The following is a 13,058-nucleotide window of genomic DNA, read 5'->3' as shown; positions in this document are numbered from 1 at the left end:
TTATTCATCTATTTTAATAATTCATCTTTCTTTCTAAAAGTAGCATTTTTAAATCATATTGACGTTTCACGGTGGGGTGGAGAGGCTTGTTTGCAGTCTACCAGCACATTTAATTATTATTCCTTTTAAGATAAAAGGTAGTGTAGTGAATTGTAATAATGTGAGCATAAGGACTGCTGAAATTAAGAGGGCACTTTGCTTTTTGTCGCACAGAAAGCAAAGATTTCTTTTGCAGAATTATCAAAGTTTCCATTTCTCTGATGTCTCTGACACTTAGGTCTCTCTTCTTATCTTTCACCTAAATCTGTTATAAAGAACTTTTGAGTTCTGCTTTTGTTTGATCAAAGGCATTTGTGTGAATGGTACCTTTTTCCTCTTTTCCCAATATCTTTCTGCCTCCCAAAGTGCCTCACACATTGATGTCTTCATTTTGATTTGTTCATTAAATCCAGTGCTACCCATTATATAGTTTTCCTCCCTGTCTTCCTTAATTACAAATTAAATGTACACATTGAAACTCTTGCTGCATTGGTTTTCTAATGCCCTGGGGTAGTCTGTGTCAGAAATATGTGTAAAAGTTTGACTCCCAAGTTCATAGTTTTCCATTTACAGCTCAGCCTTGGTTTGTATAACTAATTGCATTCCAACTGAATTAAAAACAAGTAGCAGACTTTTTAGCTCAACCAAAGCTGAAACTTTTAATAGTAAGTAGAAGGCAGGCATTTCTGACTAAGCTTCTTGTCCATTCTGTAAGCTCATTAGAGTTCACTCATTCTTTTCCTTCTTAAGTTCTTTGTTGGCAGAAATAGATACTATCTATATATGTGTATGTGTGTATTTTTTAGCCTTATATCCAAATAATTTGAGTTATTCAAGGTGTGTGTTCTAAGACCTTGATATGTGAACTTTTTTTTTCTTCAACTTCACCACGCTTGAGGGATACAGCATACTCCTGTTAGTAACAGATTCACTCACCACAGCAATTCTCACTTGAACTAGAAATAGAAAGCATGCTCTTTAGGAAAGAGGCATATCAAAATCTCAAATAGGGAAGTGAAGTTGAGGGAGGTGAAGCTGAGAAAAATAGATGTTTAATTTGGCAACTGACAGTTGCTAGTTTTAAAGGTTAATACTTTGAGATTTTAAAAGCTTTATACATTATCTTTATCCCTTATTCTCTGTATGTGCACATAGGACCTTGATGGAACTGATTTAACATTATGTTCTTGATTGTCGTTAAGAATCAATATAACGACCACTTACATATACAATATTTATTTGTTTCTTAACTTACAAAAGAAATATATGGTTGTAAAAAGTCAAATGGTAGAGGTTTTTAGTGTTAATAAAAAGTAAAAACCCTTTCCATCCCTCCCCATTAGAGTTTGGTATATATCCTTCCATTCTTTTTCATTCTGTTTATACATACATGTGTCATGTGTCATTTTTATACAAGTGAGACCTACATTATTTATATACCATAGACAAATATATGCATATATAGTTATGTATGTAGTTTCTTTTAATAGCTACGTTGTGTTTCACTGTAAAATATAACATTTATTTAAAAATCACACACTGATGAATATTTAGGACATATCTACTGTTTCAAACAATGCTACCTGAACATTCTTTTATATATATAGTATCCTATCCTGTCAGTGGGGATAGCATCTAAAGAGTGGAATTGTTGAAGCCAAGCCAGCCTGCCCAATTACCCTTCCCAGTGGCTACACCAATTTGTACTCCTTCAATAAATTGTTTTTTTTTTTTTAACTAATACTATTATTAGTTTTGTCCATTACTTGGTTCACAGTTCCTGATAATAAAGTCTCGTTTGAGAGATTTTATTCTTAGTTAGAAAAACATATTTTATTTCACTAACTGAAACTGTTTTCATTGTGGCTCCTCAGAATCTCAGCTGGGTTTGTTTAATTATACTCTTTTCCTTCTTCTAGATTTTGTGGTAGAATCATTATACACACCTAAAGATATATCAGTTGCTTGATTTCTATCTTTTTTTCTTGTTTTAATGAATTTAGTTTTATTGAAAGCTATCTTAAGTCCTTTTGGAATATGAAGTATATAACTATTAAGAGAAAAACAATGTTTGATAGGCTCAGACTTGAGTTATTCAGAGTACTTTCATATATACATGATCTCATTTGATTTTTATAACAATTGTACTTAGTGGCTAGAACCAGATATTTTTATTTTTACAGAAGAGATAACAGATTCAAATAACAGTTTAGTGATGGAACTTGGACTAGAGCCCAGATCTCCTGATTTCTAGTTTCCTTCTTTCCTCCCACCTTGAGTTCATTGGTATGTAGTCAAGAAGAAAGTTGTGTGCATTGAATACAGTGGAATTTGCTTATTAACTCTATTTGAGAAATTGTGGTTTGATTCTGTTAACCTGATTCTTTCAAGTTATCCTGAAGTATTAATCTCAGAATAGTTTTTACATATTCCTTTTTTTCTCCTTGTCTAAGATAAGTAAAATTTATGGGATTAGCTAATGTGGGTAGATTGTATATGCCAGTATCTTAATTTCCACAAGTATTATTTACTAAACCAAATCACAGCCATTAACTGTTATTATTTCTTGATTGAACAGTAAATAATCCAGTTTTTCATACATAGATGACTCAGGATATTAGTTACCCAGAGCTAGCTGACAGTTGATCCCAAACTAATTTCCTTCTAACAGACAAAAAGTAACATGCTCAAATCAGACATGTTGACTTAGTTAAAATCCATTATGCAATTTTATATGTAATATTGTGATTTTTAGTCCTTCTCTTTTTGGAAAACTTTTAACAGGGAAAGTATCTTATTAACTTTTTACATGTACTGTAGCATAAAGGTTAATTGAGGTTTTTTATAAAGTGAAATGTCTACTAGTATGAGCCAAAGTTGATTCCTTTGTAAAAGATAAATGACAAGTATGATTAATTTGTGAATAATCAACGGATCCTACATGAGAATGCTTGAACTTAGAAATAGCAGTAAAATATTTTTTTCTAAATGATGATCTTGGGCTCTAATTTTAAACTCCACGAGAGGTCTGTGATAATTAAGTTCCATAGGACATTTCCGTTGTTCCACTGAGTGGACTTTTGTTACACTTCATGCATTGCTAACCGAGTTAGAGAACAGAATGCACTACTGAACTGCTTTATTAATTATGAATTAAATAATCATTTATTGGGTGCCTATTACATGTCCATATCTGTGCTAATAAGTACATGAAGGTAGAGAAGGAAAATAATATGTAGTTAATGCCAGAATAAAGGAAGTGTGGGTCACAGAGTGGTACTTCTTGTGAACCAAGTAACTTCAAGTGGAATTTAACATTTTCTCATTTTTTATTAACTGACATTACTGTAAATTATAATGTTCATAGAGTACGTTTGTATTCTTGAAATTGGATATAGGTTTCCTGAGCAGAAAGTTACTTGAGTATACAAAATCCTTCTTGGTGATGTTATTTGCTGTAATAATTTCTCCTAGATTATGCCTTGCAAATTATTCTGCTTTGAATTTAGTGTGTGTATAAGACTTACATGGTATTAATTAAACTTGTAATAATAAAATCCATTGGGTTTTAGTTGCCATTACCCAGGGAGGAGCAATACAGCTGGCTAACAATGGTACCGATGGGGTACAGGGCCTGCAGACATTAACCATGACCAATGCAGCTGCCACTCAGCCGGGTACTACCATCCTACAGTATGCACAGACCACTGATGGACAGCAGATCTTAGTGCCCAGCAACCAAGTTGTTGTTCAAGGTAAGAGAATTCAGAATTCACAGGTGTGGTAAATTCTTTGAAAAGTTAAAATTTTATAGACTCAGAAAAAGTAAGTATGATACTGCAAAGCACTATTAAAATAGTTTATTTTTCTTCATTATAGATACTGTTTTCCATGAACTCTTCTTCCATTATTCCAATTGGACCAAAATGTCATGGCATAAAAACAACTATTTTCAGTTTTAAAAATATAACATCTATCTTTATTGGATATAGGAGAAATGAGGTAGGTTAGAGGGAAAGACAATAAAATTAGGAGTTAAAAAAAGATAAATTCTAAATCTAAATATATAGAGATTCACTTTGTGACCTTTGTGAGTAAGACCCAGCCTCCCTGGGCCTCATTTTTTTTCATGTGTCAAATGAAAAGTTGTACTAAATCACTGATAAGAATCTTTGGAGGTTCAAAATTCTGTTCCTCTGCTTTTAAGTCAAAAGAAATTTACATCTTCATTTCTAAGATCATCATTTTTTATTTCAAAGGATAGCATTATATTCTGAAAAATCTTATACCAGTGTGTAAGTCTCCTGGTCTATGAGCAAAAGTAGTTAAATCCATGGTGAATTGTAGAAATAGCTTTTTTCTGTTTTGTTTTGTTTTAATTTTTTTGTTTTCTTCCTATTTGTTTCAGAAATCTTTGTGGATGGGAGTTGACCATTTTTCTTTGAATTCACTTGAATATTTTAAGAATATGATTTATGCCACATTTAAAATTTGCATATTAAGGAAATAATAATAAATCTGTTTCTAAAATATTTTTATTAAAAATATGTTTTGCCTCTGTTAGGTAATGACAGATGTGCCCCTTCACCATGGATGATTAATTTTGAATAATTCTAAAACACCAACTAGAGAGTCATAATTTATTTAAAGGGCCCTAATGTATTTACAGAATATTTTCTGTTACTAAACAAATAATATTTGAAGAAGATAATATTTTGCTTATTAATGGGAGTAAAACAACTTTTCACTTTACATGCAGGTACTCAAAAATTGTAAAGCAGGATGTCAGTGAATTTGAATTCTGAACGTCAGTTTGAAGATGGTAACATGTTTAGTATATAAATCTTTTCCACTCAAACTACACATTTTAATTGATATTAATAACAAATATGGATGATTTTATAAAGAGCTTCAAATTCTCTCAGATAATGTTAGGTTTCTTATTCCTAGGAGGGCATATTATTAAGCTGTTTTTAGAAGCGATTTGACAAATAGAGACTTTTTCTTTTCACAAATGATGGATCATTTAGAAAAGTAAAACTTCAATTTGTTCAGCCGTTATCATTTACATTAAAACAATGCTTACAAGTAATATAATTGGCATCAAATGGTACACTTTTTCATACTTTGTTTTGTTACAATTAGGAATTTATAATAGTTGACCATTATGCTTTATTTTCTCTTCCATTTTGCTATTTTATGAAAAATCATGGTCGTTTTTATGTCGTGGCAAGAGTCTACTTGAAATTTTTTAATATGAATTTACCAATATCAAAGGAAGACATTGAGGACTATACTCTATCTAGGAAGATCATCCAGGCTGTGCCCCACTTACCTTTTAGACTTAAGGTTGGTAAGCATGTTAACAACAGAATAGAACTACATTCCAATGAAAGATAAATATAAGACCCAGCAGACATAAGTTAAGACCTCTTTCATCCAAGTGACTATACTAGTAAATACATTAAATTGGGAATTAATTTCTGAGTAATGTCCCAAAGAGTGCTGATTCTTTCAACATTTTAGTCAGAATCATCTGTTCCTTTTTTTCCTTTTAATCCAAAATATATGTTTAGATTGATGATTGACACGTAGTTTTACCAAGTCACAGTGGTTCAGTGTCTTACACCATGCTCACTGTTTTTCTTTTCAGCTGCCTCTGGAGATGTACAAACATACCAGATACGCACAGCACCCACTAGCACCATTGCCCCTGGAGTTGTTATGGCGTCCTCCCCAGCACTTCCTACACAACCTGCTGAAGAAGCAGCACGAAAGAGAGAGGTTCGCCTCATGAAGAACAGGTACATACATTGCATTTACTTATATTGTTGTAGGTCAGGCATATTTTCAGATTCTGCCAGATGTGTGTCTTTAACATCTGCTGACAATAGGATCTTTGCATTGAGATATTTTTCTGGTAAAATTGATGGATCTTGCTAAAACTTCTTTATTTAGCTTCTCATAAGCTGCACTTATGAGATGGCTAATGGGATTATGGGTCCATCTTTGATGATAGAGTAGTTTTCTTTCATGCAATTTCCCCATGGGAAATTTAACGCACAACTTGGCTATGTTTTCACTATTGCTTCAACCAACTATCTAGGTTATTTAAAATTGTTTCTTTTCATGAGTAGTATTGTTAAGATTAAGAGTTTTATGTATATATATATATTAAAAATAAGTGTTAAGGTTTATTTATATTAAATGTATTTGTAATAGGTAAATGTATGATGGCCAGTCTAAGTTTTAATGCATATTATCTTTACTCAAAATAATAACAATTTAACACCTAAAGAAAGATTCTTCAAAAATAGATTAATGCCGAGAATATCTTATTATTGACAAAAATCTTAAAATAGAACTAGTCTTCAGCAATGAAAATGCTACATATCAAAAATTTATTAAATGTGGGAAAGTTATTCCCATAAAGTAAATTCATAGCTGTAAATGGCTTTGTCATCAAAAAAACGTAATAAAAATTTTTTTACTTATATTTACCTTAGTATTTTTATTTATTTAGTTTAGGATTTAAATATTTAGCTTAAGATATAGAAATGACCTAAGACAAAACAAAGAAAATGAAAATAAAGATATTAAAAGTTTGAAACAGTGAAAATATTCCACTGCTTTTCACCTCAAGATTCTTCAACTGCTGTGATAAAGTGAAAGAAACATAGAGGTTGAACTTAGAGGATGTGGATTCAAGTCCTAGATCTACCCCTTTTGCTGTGACTTTAGAAGAACATAACCTTCTAAACTTCAGTTTTCTCCTTTGTAAAACAGGATCCCACTACGCACCCAGAGGGTTGCTCTGGGGGTCAAATATGTGGGTCAAGTAAGATAATTCCTTTGAAAGCACTTTGTAACTGCAGTGCTCTGTTGAAGTGTCTGTTTTGTGCAATTTCATGTTTCAGCTTAGATCAACCTCTTTCATTCCTAAAATATTCCTAGCTGTTATAGAATGTTGGTGAATTACACCTAGGCAGAAATGGCACAGTTTTTTCCAGATTATTAGGAAAAGAGTTAGAAACAAGCTGAGTAACTTATTTCATTTGTGCTCCATCAATCTGTGATTTTAAGTAAGCTACAATAATAAACAGAAGCATAAAAGCTGTGTTCATATTTAAATGTATTTTAAAATATAAATTAAACTGTGTTTTAAACTTTTTTAATGTTTGTAAGGAAATGTGTAAGTAACCCTTTTGAAAATTAGAAGCAAGTCTGATTAGAAGTCTCAAGTAAAGGCTAGGTTATAAAGTTTAAGACGAGAACATTTACTGAAGAAACCAGTTCTCAGCAGACACAACAGAGCAGTCAGGTAAAAAATACATCTCTTGATTATGAAAGCAACAAAGGACTTCAGATTATGTCTGTGTAGTTTGGCTCTATGGAACAGAAACCTTTCCCCTTACACAGAAATCACTTAAGAAGCAGCTTAATTGTAGTGGGTGAGGAGGCAGCACTGCAGCTTCTTGTCTGCTCTGGTGTATAGAGGGCTGCCCATTTATGAAAGCACATTAATTTGACAGGCATACCAAATTCTCCTTTTCCTCTTCGTGCGATTTATGATTCCCCCCCCCCCCGCCCCGCACCCTCCCCCCACACACACACACACACCAGCCACATGCACGCCAAGCTGGGGACAGGGAACACATAGCTACAATTCCTAACAACCTCTGCTTGCTCGAGATATTCAGGGAAGCCACCTGACTTACTGTGAACTCTTTAATAAAATACTTTGGCTTGGATTTAATTTCACTATAAGGAAACTTCCCATTGACTCTGGTATAGTTCCTTTTCCCTTTCTTCCCAGATATCTGCTGCTTCTACTTTTTCAACTTCCATTCACTAGAATCTGGCTTCTGTGCCCACCATACCACTCCAGTGTCTATAAAAAGGGACAGATACCTTCCCATTTGGCAAATCTAGTATTCTCTTTTCATTTTATTTTACCTTTACTGGGAGTATTTGACACTTTTGACTGCTCATTTCTCTAAACTCTTCTTCGGCTTACTCACCTGGTTTTCTGACTACTTTTCAAATTTTCCCTTGAAACTTTCATCCATACCTATGTATTTCAGGCATCGTCTATATGTTGATACCACCTAATATATACTCTGACTTTGACCTTTCCCTTGAGATATTATTTATTTAGGTCCTGGTATGTGCTGGACACGATACCTCATTTCTTTACATATTTTATTAGTTCTGCCCACAATGAGAGAGAAGCTTATGTCCACTTTACAGAGGAGATACGGTTCAGAAAGAAGGTAAATATTTTGCCAAAGGTCACACCTTTTAAAAAATGGGTAGAACTGAGATATGAGCCTTGCTCTGGCACCAAAGCCTGTGCACCTGCTACCTGTCAGATTCAACCATCATCTCCTGCTCTGCCTCTCAGACAAGAACACATGGCAGTGTGCTGGAGGTACGTAGCACCAAGAGGCAAACATGGAATGCTTTCCTTGAATATTTATTTGGCTCAAAAATTTGAGAGAAAAAACATTTTTAAGGTAAACTTAAAGATATAATTCACACCAGCAGCAGTTGCTTTGGACTGTGCTCCCATATTTAGTTTCCTCTGCCATTATGGTTACTTAGGTGGAAAAGTTAGAGAAGCACTCTCCTCCTGAACATATTCACTAGGATAAATGTCCCTATGTGCCTCAAACACAGCCTGTCTTCTAAACTTGATAAGAAAAAGTTGTGATTCCCCAAATTCTATAACATTCAAATTGCCATTTACTCAAAAATGAAGATAGGGCTTCCCTGGTGGCGCAGTGGTTGAGAGTCCGCCTGCCGATGCAGGGGACACGGGTTCGTGCCCCAGTCCGGGAAGATCCCACATGCCGCGGAGCAGCTGGGCCCGTGAGCCATGGCCGCTGAGCCTGCGCGTCCGGAGCTTGTGCTCCGCACCGGGAGAGGCCACAACAGTGAGAGGCCCGCATACCGCAAAAAACCTGTGTCTTAGAACAACAGGGACTTCCCTGGTGGTGCAGTGGTTAAGAATCCACCTGCTGGGCTTCCCTTGTGGCGCGGTGGTTGAGAGTCTGCCTGCTAATGCAGGGGACACGGGTTCGAGCCCTGGTCTGGAGGATCCCACATGCCACGGAGCAACTGGGCCCGTGAGCCACAGCTACTGAGCCTGCGCGTCTGGAGCCTGTGCTCTGCAACGAGAGGCCGCAATAGTGAGAGGCCCGCGCACCGCGATGAAGAGTGGCTTGCACAGCTGGAGAAAGTCCTCACAGAGAAACCAAGACGCAACGCAGCAAAAATTAATTAACTCCTACCCCCAACATCTTCTTTAAAAAAAAAAGAATCCACCTGCCAATGCAAGGGACACGGGTTTGATCCCTGGTCCAGGAAGATCCCACGTGCTGCAGAGCAACTAAGCCCATGTGCCACAGCTACTGGAGCCCGTGCCGTGCAACAAGAGAAGCCACCGCAATGAGAGAAGCCCGCGCACCTCAACAAAGAGTAGCCCCCGCTCGCCGCAACTAGAGAAAGCCCGCGTGCAGCAACAGAGCAGCCATAAATAAATTTATTTATTTATTTTAAAAAAACCAACAACAACAAAAATTTCTTCCTCACTTATGTTACATTTCGGCAGCTGCAGGTCATGGTATGGCTCTCCTCCACATGCTCCCAGCCAAAGGAGGAGCACCTCTTTGAGTCCTGTCATTATTGTAGCAAAGGGAAAGGGGAAATACTTTTTGAAGCACCTGCTTGATTGTGGTAAACATCTTGTCCACTCGGGTACCATAGGCCAAAGCACAGGCTAGGACAAGCCCAACATCAGTGAAATGGGAATGGTGTGCTCTTCCCACAGGGAGGGAGGAGTAAAAAATTATGGAAGCAATACAACCCAGCACCTCTGTCTTACAATTTTAGAGTGCAGGAAGAATTTAATAGGTTTCCTAAGAGCAGAAGTAATGAAGGAAAAGGTTAAGTAGGCTTGACCATCTAAAAATATGAAAGCCTCTGATTAGCCATGGAAAAGGTAAGTAGCAAAGCAAACAATAAACTAGAAACATTTTAACAAAGTCAGGAGACTGATAAGGATATAAATAAGTAGATTCAAAGAAAATGAATTAGAAATGGGGTAAAAAAACCTGAAAATTCAAACCAGTTAAAGTGTATGCTATATAAATTAAGGTACATCCTTTCAACTGTATAAAACCAACTGTTAATAATGCAGATGTGTTTTTATTGAGATGGGAAGATGTTCATAGTGGAAAAGAGCAGGTTACCAAAGAATATGTATTATCCCATTTTTATTTATTTTTATTACAGAAGTAAAACATGCTCATTATAAGCACATTAGAAAACATAAGCTAAAATATTTACTCAACACTAATTGTGCCACCCAAAATGTTAACATTCTGGAGTATAATTTTTTTCCCCTAATATATATGTGCAAAGATAAATAATACGTTTTTAGTATACAGTTTTTATTTTTTTATTTTGAAATAATTTTAGCTTATGGGAACAGTTATAAAAATAGAACAGCGTTCCAGATACTCTCTATCCACCTTTCTATAAGTTTAGCATATTACATAACCAGGCTGTGTTTGTCAAAACTTAAGAAATTAACATTCTGTCATATACTATGTATAGTAATTAACATAGTATTTTTTATAGTGGTATAGTAATATTAACTGCACTGTCCATTTTATTTGAATTTCCTCAGTTATTCCACTTCTATTCCTTTTCTCTTCCAGAATCCAGTCCAGGGTACCACATTGCATTTAGTCATCGTGGCTCCTCATCTCCTCCAATCTGTGACAGTTCTTTCCTTGTCTTTCATGGGCTTGCCACTTTTGAAGAGTAGTAGTTAAGTTTCTTTCAGAATATCCCTCACTTTGGGCCTGTGTGATGTTTTTATTATGATTAGATGAAGGTAATGGATTTGGGGGAAGAATACCACAGAGATGTAGTCTGCCCTTCTTGTCACTTCATATCAGGGAGCACATACCAGCATGACTCATTACTGGCAATGTTAACTTTGATCACTTGGTTAAAGTGCTGTCCAAGTGTTCCCGCTGCAGTTATCATTTTTCTCTTTTTACACACTATTCCTTAGAAGAAAGTCACAGATTTAGAAAGGGAGGAGAATTAAACTCCACCTCCTGGAAAGGAGAGTATCAAAGAACTTGTGGTCATAGGTGAAAACCAACATGGTAATTGGTGTTACTTTCGCAGAGTTGCTTGGAGACTATGCAAATATTTTATTTCTCTCTTTAAAGTTTTCCCCACTAATTTTAGTATTCACAGGGGAATCTTTCCTGCAGTAATTATTACTGTGATATTCTAATGAGGATTTTCTATTTCCCCATCCCTTCTACATTTACTAACTGGAATTCTTCTATAAGGAAAATTTGTCCCTTCCCCCACATATTTATTTATATCAGTACGGTCTTATAGATACTTACCTTATATTCTTTGGGCTATAATTCAATATTATTATGTTAAGATTATTCCAGTTTTGGCCATCGGGAGCTCTTAAAAGTTGGTTCCTGTGTCCTTTAGATGGCATCTTATTTTTCTTCAAGCACGTCTTTACTTTCTGGCCCTACAAGATCATCTGGGTTCAACTTCTCATCTTGTGTTTTCCCTGCTTTAGCCTTGAAATCAGCCATTTATTCAGTGAGTCCTAGTTTCTTTCATTGGAAAATGGTATTTAGAAATCAGTTAGGCAGTAGTTGTGCTCTTTGCTACTGAGGTTTCACAGGCCCTCTCAAAGGACAGAGCTAGGAAATATACACGTGTGTGTGTGTGTGTGTGTGTGTACGTGTACACTGGCCCATGTATGCACACAACTGTATTTCTGTACGTGTACATTACTATAATAAATATGTTTGTACTGATCCCTCTGACTCTATTCTGTAGCCACAGGGCTTATTTTAGCCTTCCCTTCCCCCCTTTGCTTATTTGAACTTCGTTCTCTGACAGAAACTTGGCTTCCCACTAAAGATGGTTTATTTATGTATTTGTTAAACTCTAGTATATAAAATAGTTCCATAATTGCCAACTTGTACCCCTATGAGAAACAACTTTATAATATAGCATTTATGTACAGTTCTTTCAGTTTTTAGCCTTAAAGTACCAGTGAAAGCACTGTTTTCAAAGTTACTTAGCTCTGCTTCTTTTTTCTCCACCCTCTTATGTCATATACATAAACATTTATAGTAAAGTTAGATTTCTCAACATCTACATTCAATTCTGGGATTCCCCGATATCCTGTTTTTTATTTTAAATTTTCATTACTTTACTTTTTGTGCTGTATATTTCTGTGGGGTTTAACAGACATAAAATGTTATGTGTCTACCACCACAGTGCCATACAGACATTTACACCACTCTAAAAAGAATCCCTTGTGATACCTCTTGGTAGTCAGCCTCTACCCCCTCCCCCAGCCCCTGGAAACCACTGAACTGTTTTCCATCTTCTTGTTTTGTATTTTCCAGAATCTCATATAAAAACAGTATGTAACCTTTTGGATCTGGCTTCTTTCACTTAGCACAGTGCATTTAAGATTCATTGATAGTGTTGCATGAATCAGGAATTAGTTTTATCCCTGGTATTGTATGGATGTGGTTTATTTATCCATTCACCTTGAAGTTCATCTTAGTTTCCAGTTTTGGAGGATTATGAATAAATTTACTATAAATACTTACATAAAGGTTTTTATATGAACTTTCAATTCACTTGAGTAAATATCTAGGAGTGGCCTGGATGGATGGAATGGTAAGTGTATATTTAACTTTATAAGAAACTGCCAAACTGTTTTCCGGAGTGGCTGTACCATTTTGCATTTCTACCAGCAATGTATGAAAGTTCCAGTTGCTCTGTATCAAATGTTATAGTTTTATGTTTTACATTTAGGTCTGTGATCCCTTTTGAATTAACTTTTTTATAAGGTGTGAAATGTGTAAAAGGTTCACTTTTCTGTATGAACACCTGTTTGTTCCAGCACCATTTGTTAAAAAGACTATCCTTTCTCTGTGGAATTGCCC

General features: G+C 35.4%; 2 protein-coding genes across 13 annotated transcripts in view; one reads left to right on the top strand and one right to left on the bottom strand.

Moving 5' to 3' along the window:
* Nucleotides 1-13,058, bottom strand: part of METTL21A (methyltransferase 21A, HSPA lysine) — a 54,345-nt gene that overhangs the window by 16,319 nt on the left and 24,968 nt on the right. The window lies entirely within an intron of this gene.
* CREB1 (cAMP responsive element binding protein 1) overlaps nucleotides 1-13,058 on the top strand; it is a 57,065-nt gene that overhangs the window by 37,248 nt on the left and 6,759 nt on the right. For 7 of the 11 annotated variants that reach the window (XR_003436291.1, XM_027122902.1, XM_027122891.1 and 4 more), the window contains 2 exons: nucleotides 3,612-3,794; nucleotides 5,693-5,843. Coding sequence is in view for 10 of the 11 variants with exons in the window: in XM_027122902.1 (XP_026978703.1) it covers nucleotides 3,612-3,794; nucleotides 5,693-5,843 (334 nt within the window). In the remaining variant the exon portion in view is untranslated. Of the gene's footprint in view, nucleotides 1-3,611; nucleotides 3,795-3,936; nucleotides 4,042-4,798; nucleotides 4,862-5,692; nucleotides 5,844-6,682; nucleotides 8,474-13,058 lie in introns of those variants that run through there. The other 4 variants (XM_027122912.1, XM_027122940.1, XM_027122976.1 and 1 more) reach the window with 4 other exon arrangements.

This window comes from Aethalodelphis obliquidens, unplaced genomic scaffold (assembly GCF_003676395.1).
Source record: "Aethalodelphis obliquidens isolate GAN/ISIS:26980383/991018 unplaced genomic scaffold, ASM367639v1 scaffold2, whole genome shotgun sequence".
NCBI classification, from domain to species: domain Eukaryota; kingdom Metazoa; phylum Chordata; class Mammalia; order Artiodactyla; family Delphinidae; genus Aethalodelphis; species Aethalodelphis obliquidens.
This window is presented reverse-complemented; position numbering and strand designations above follow the sequence as displayed.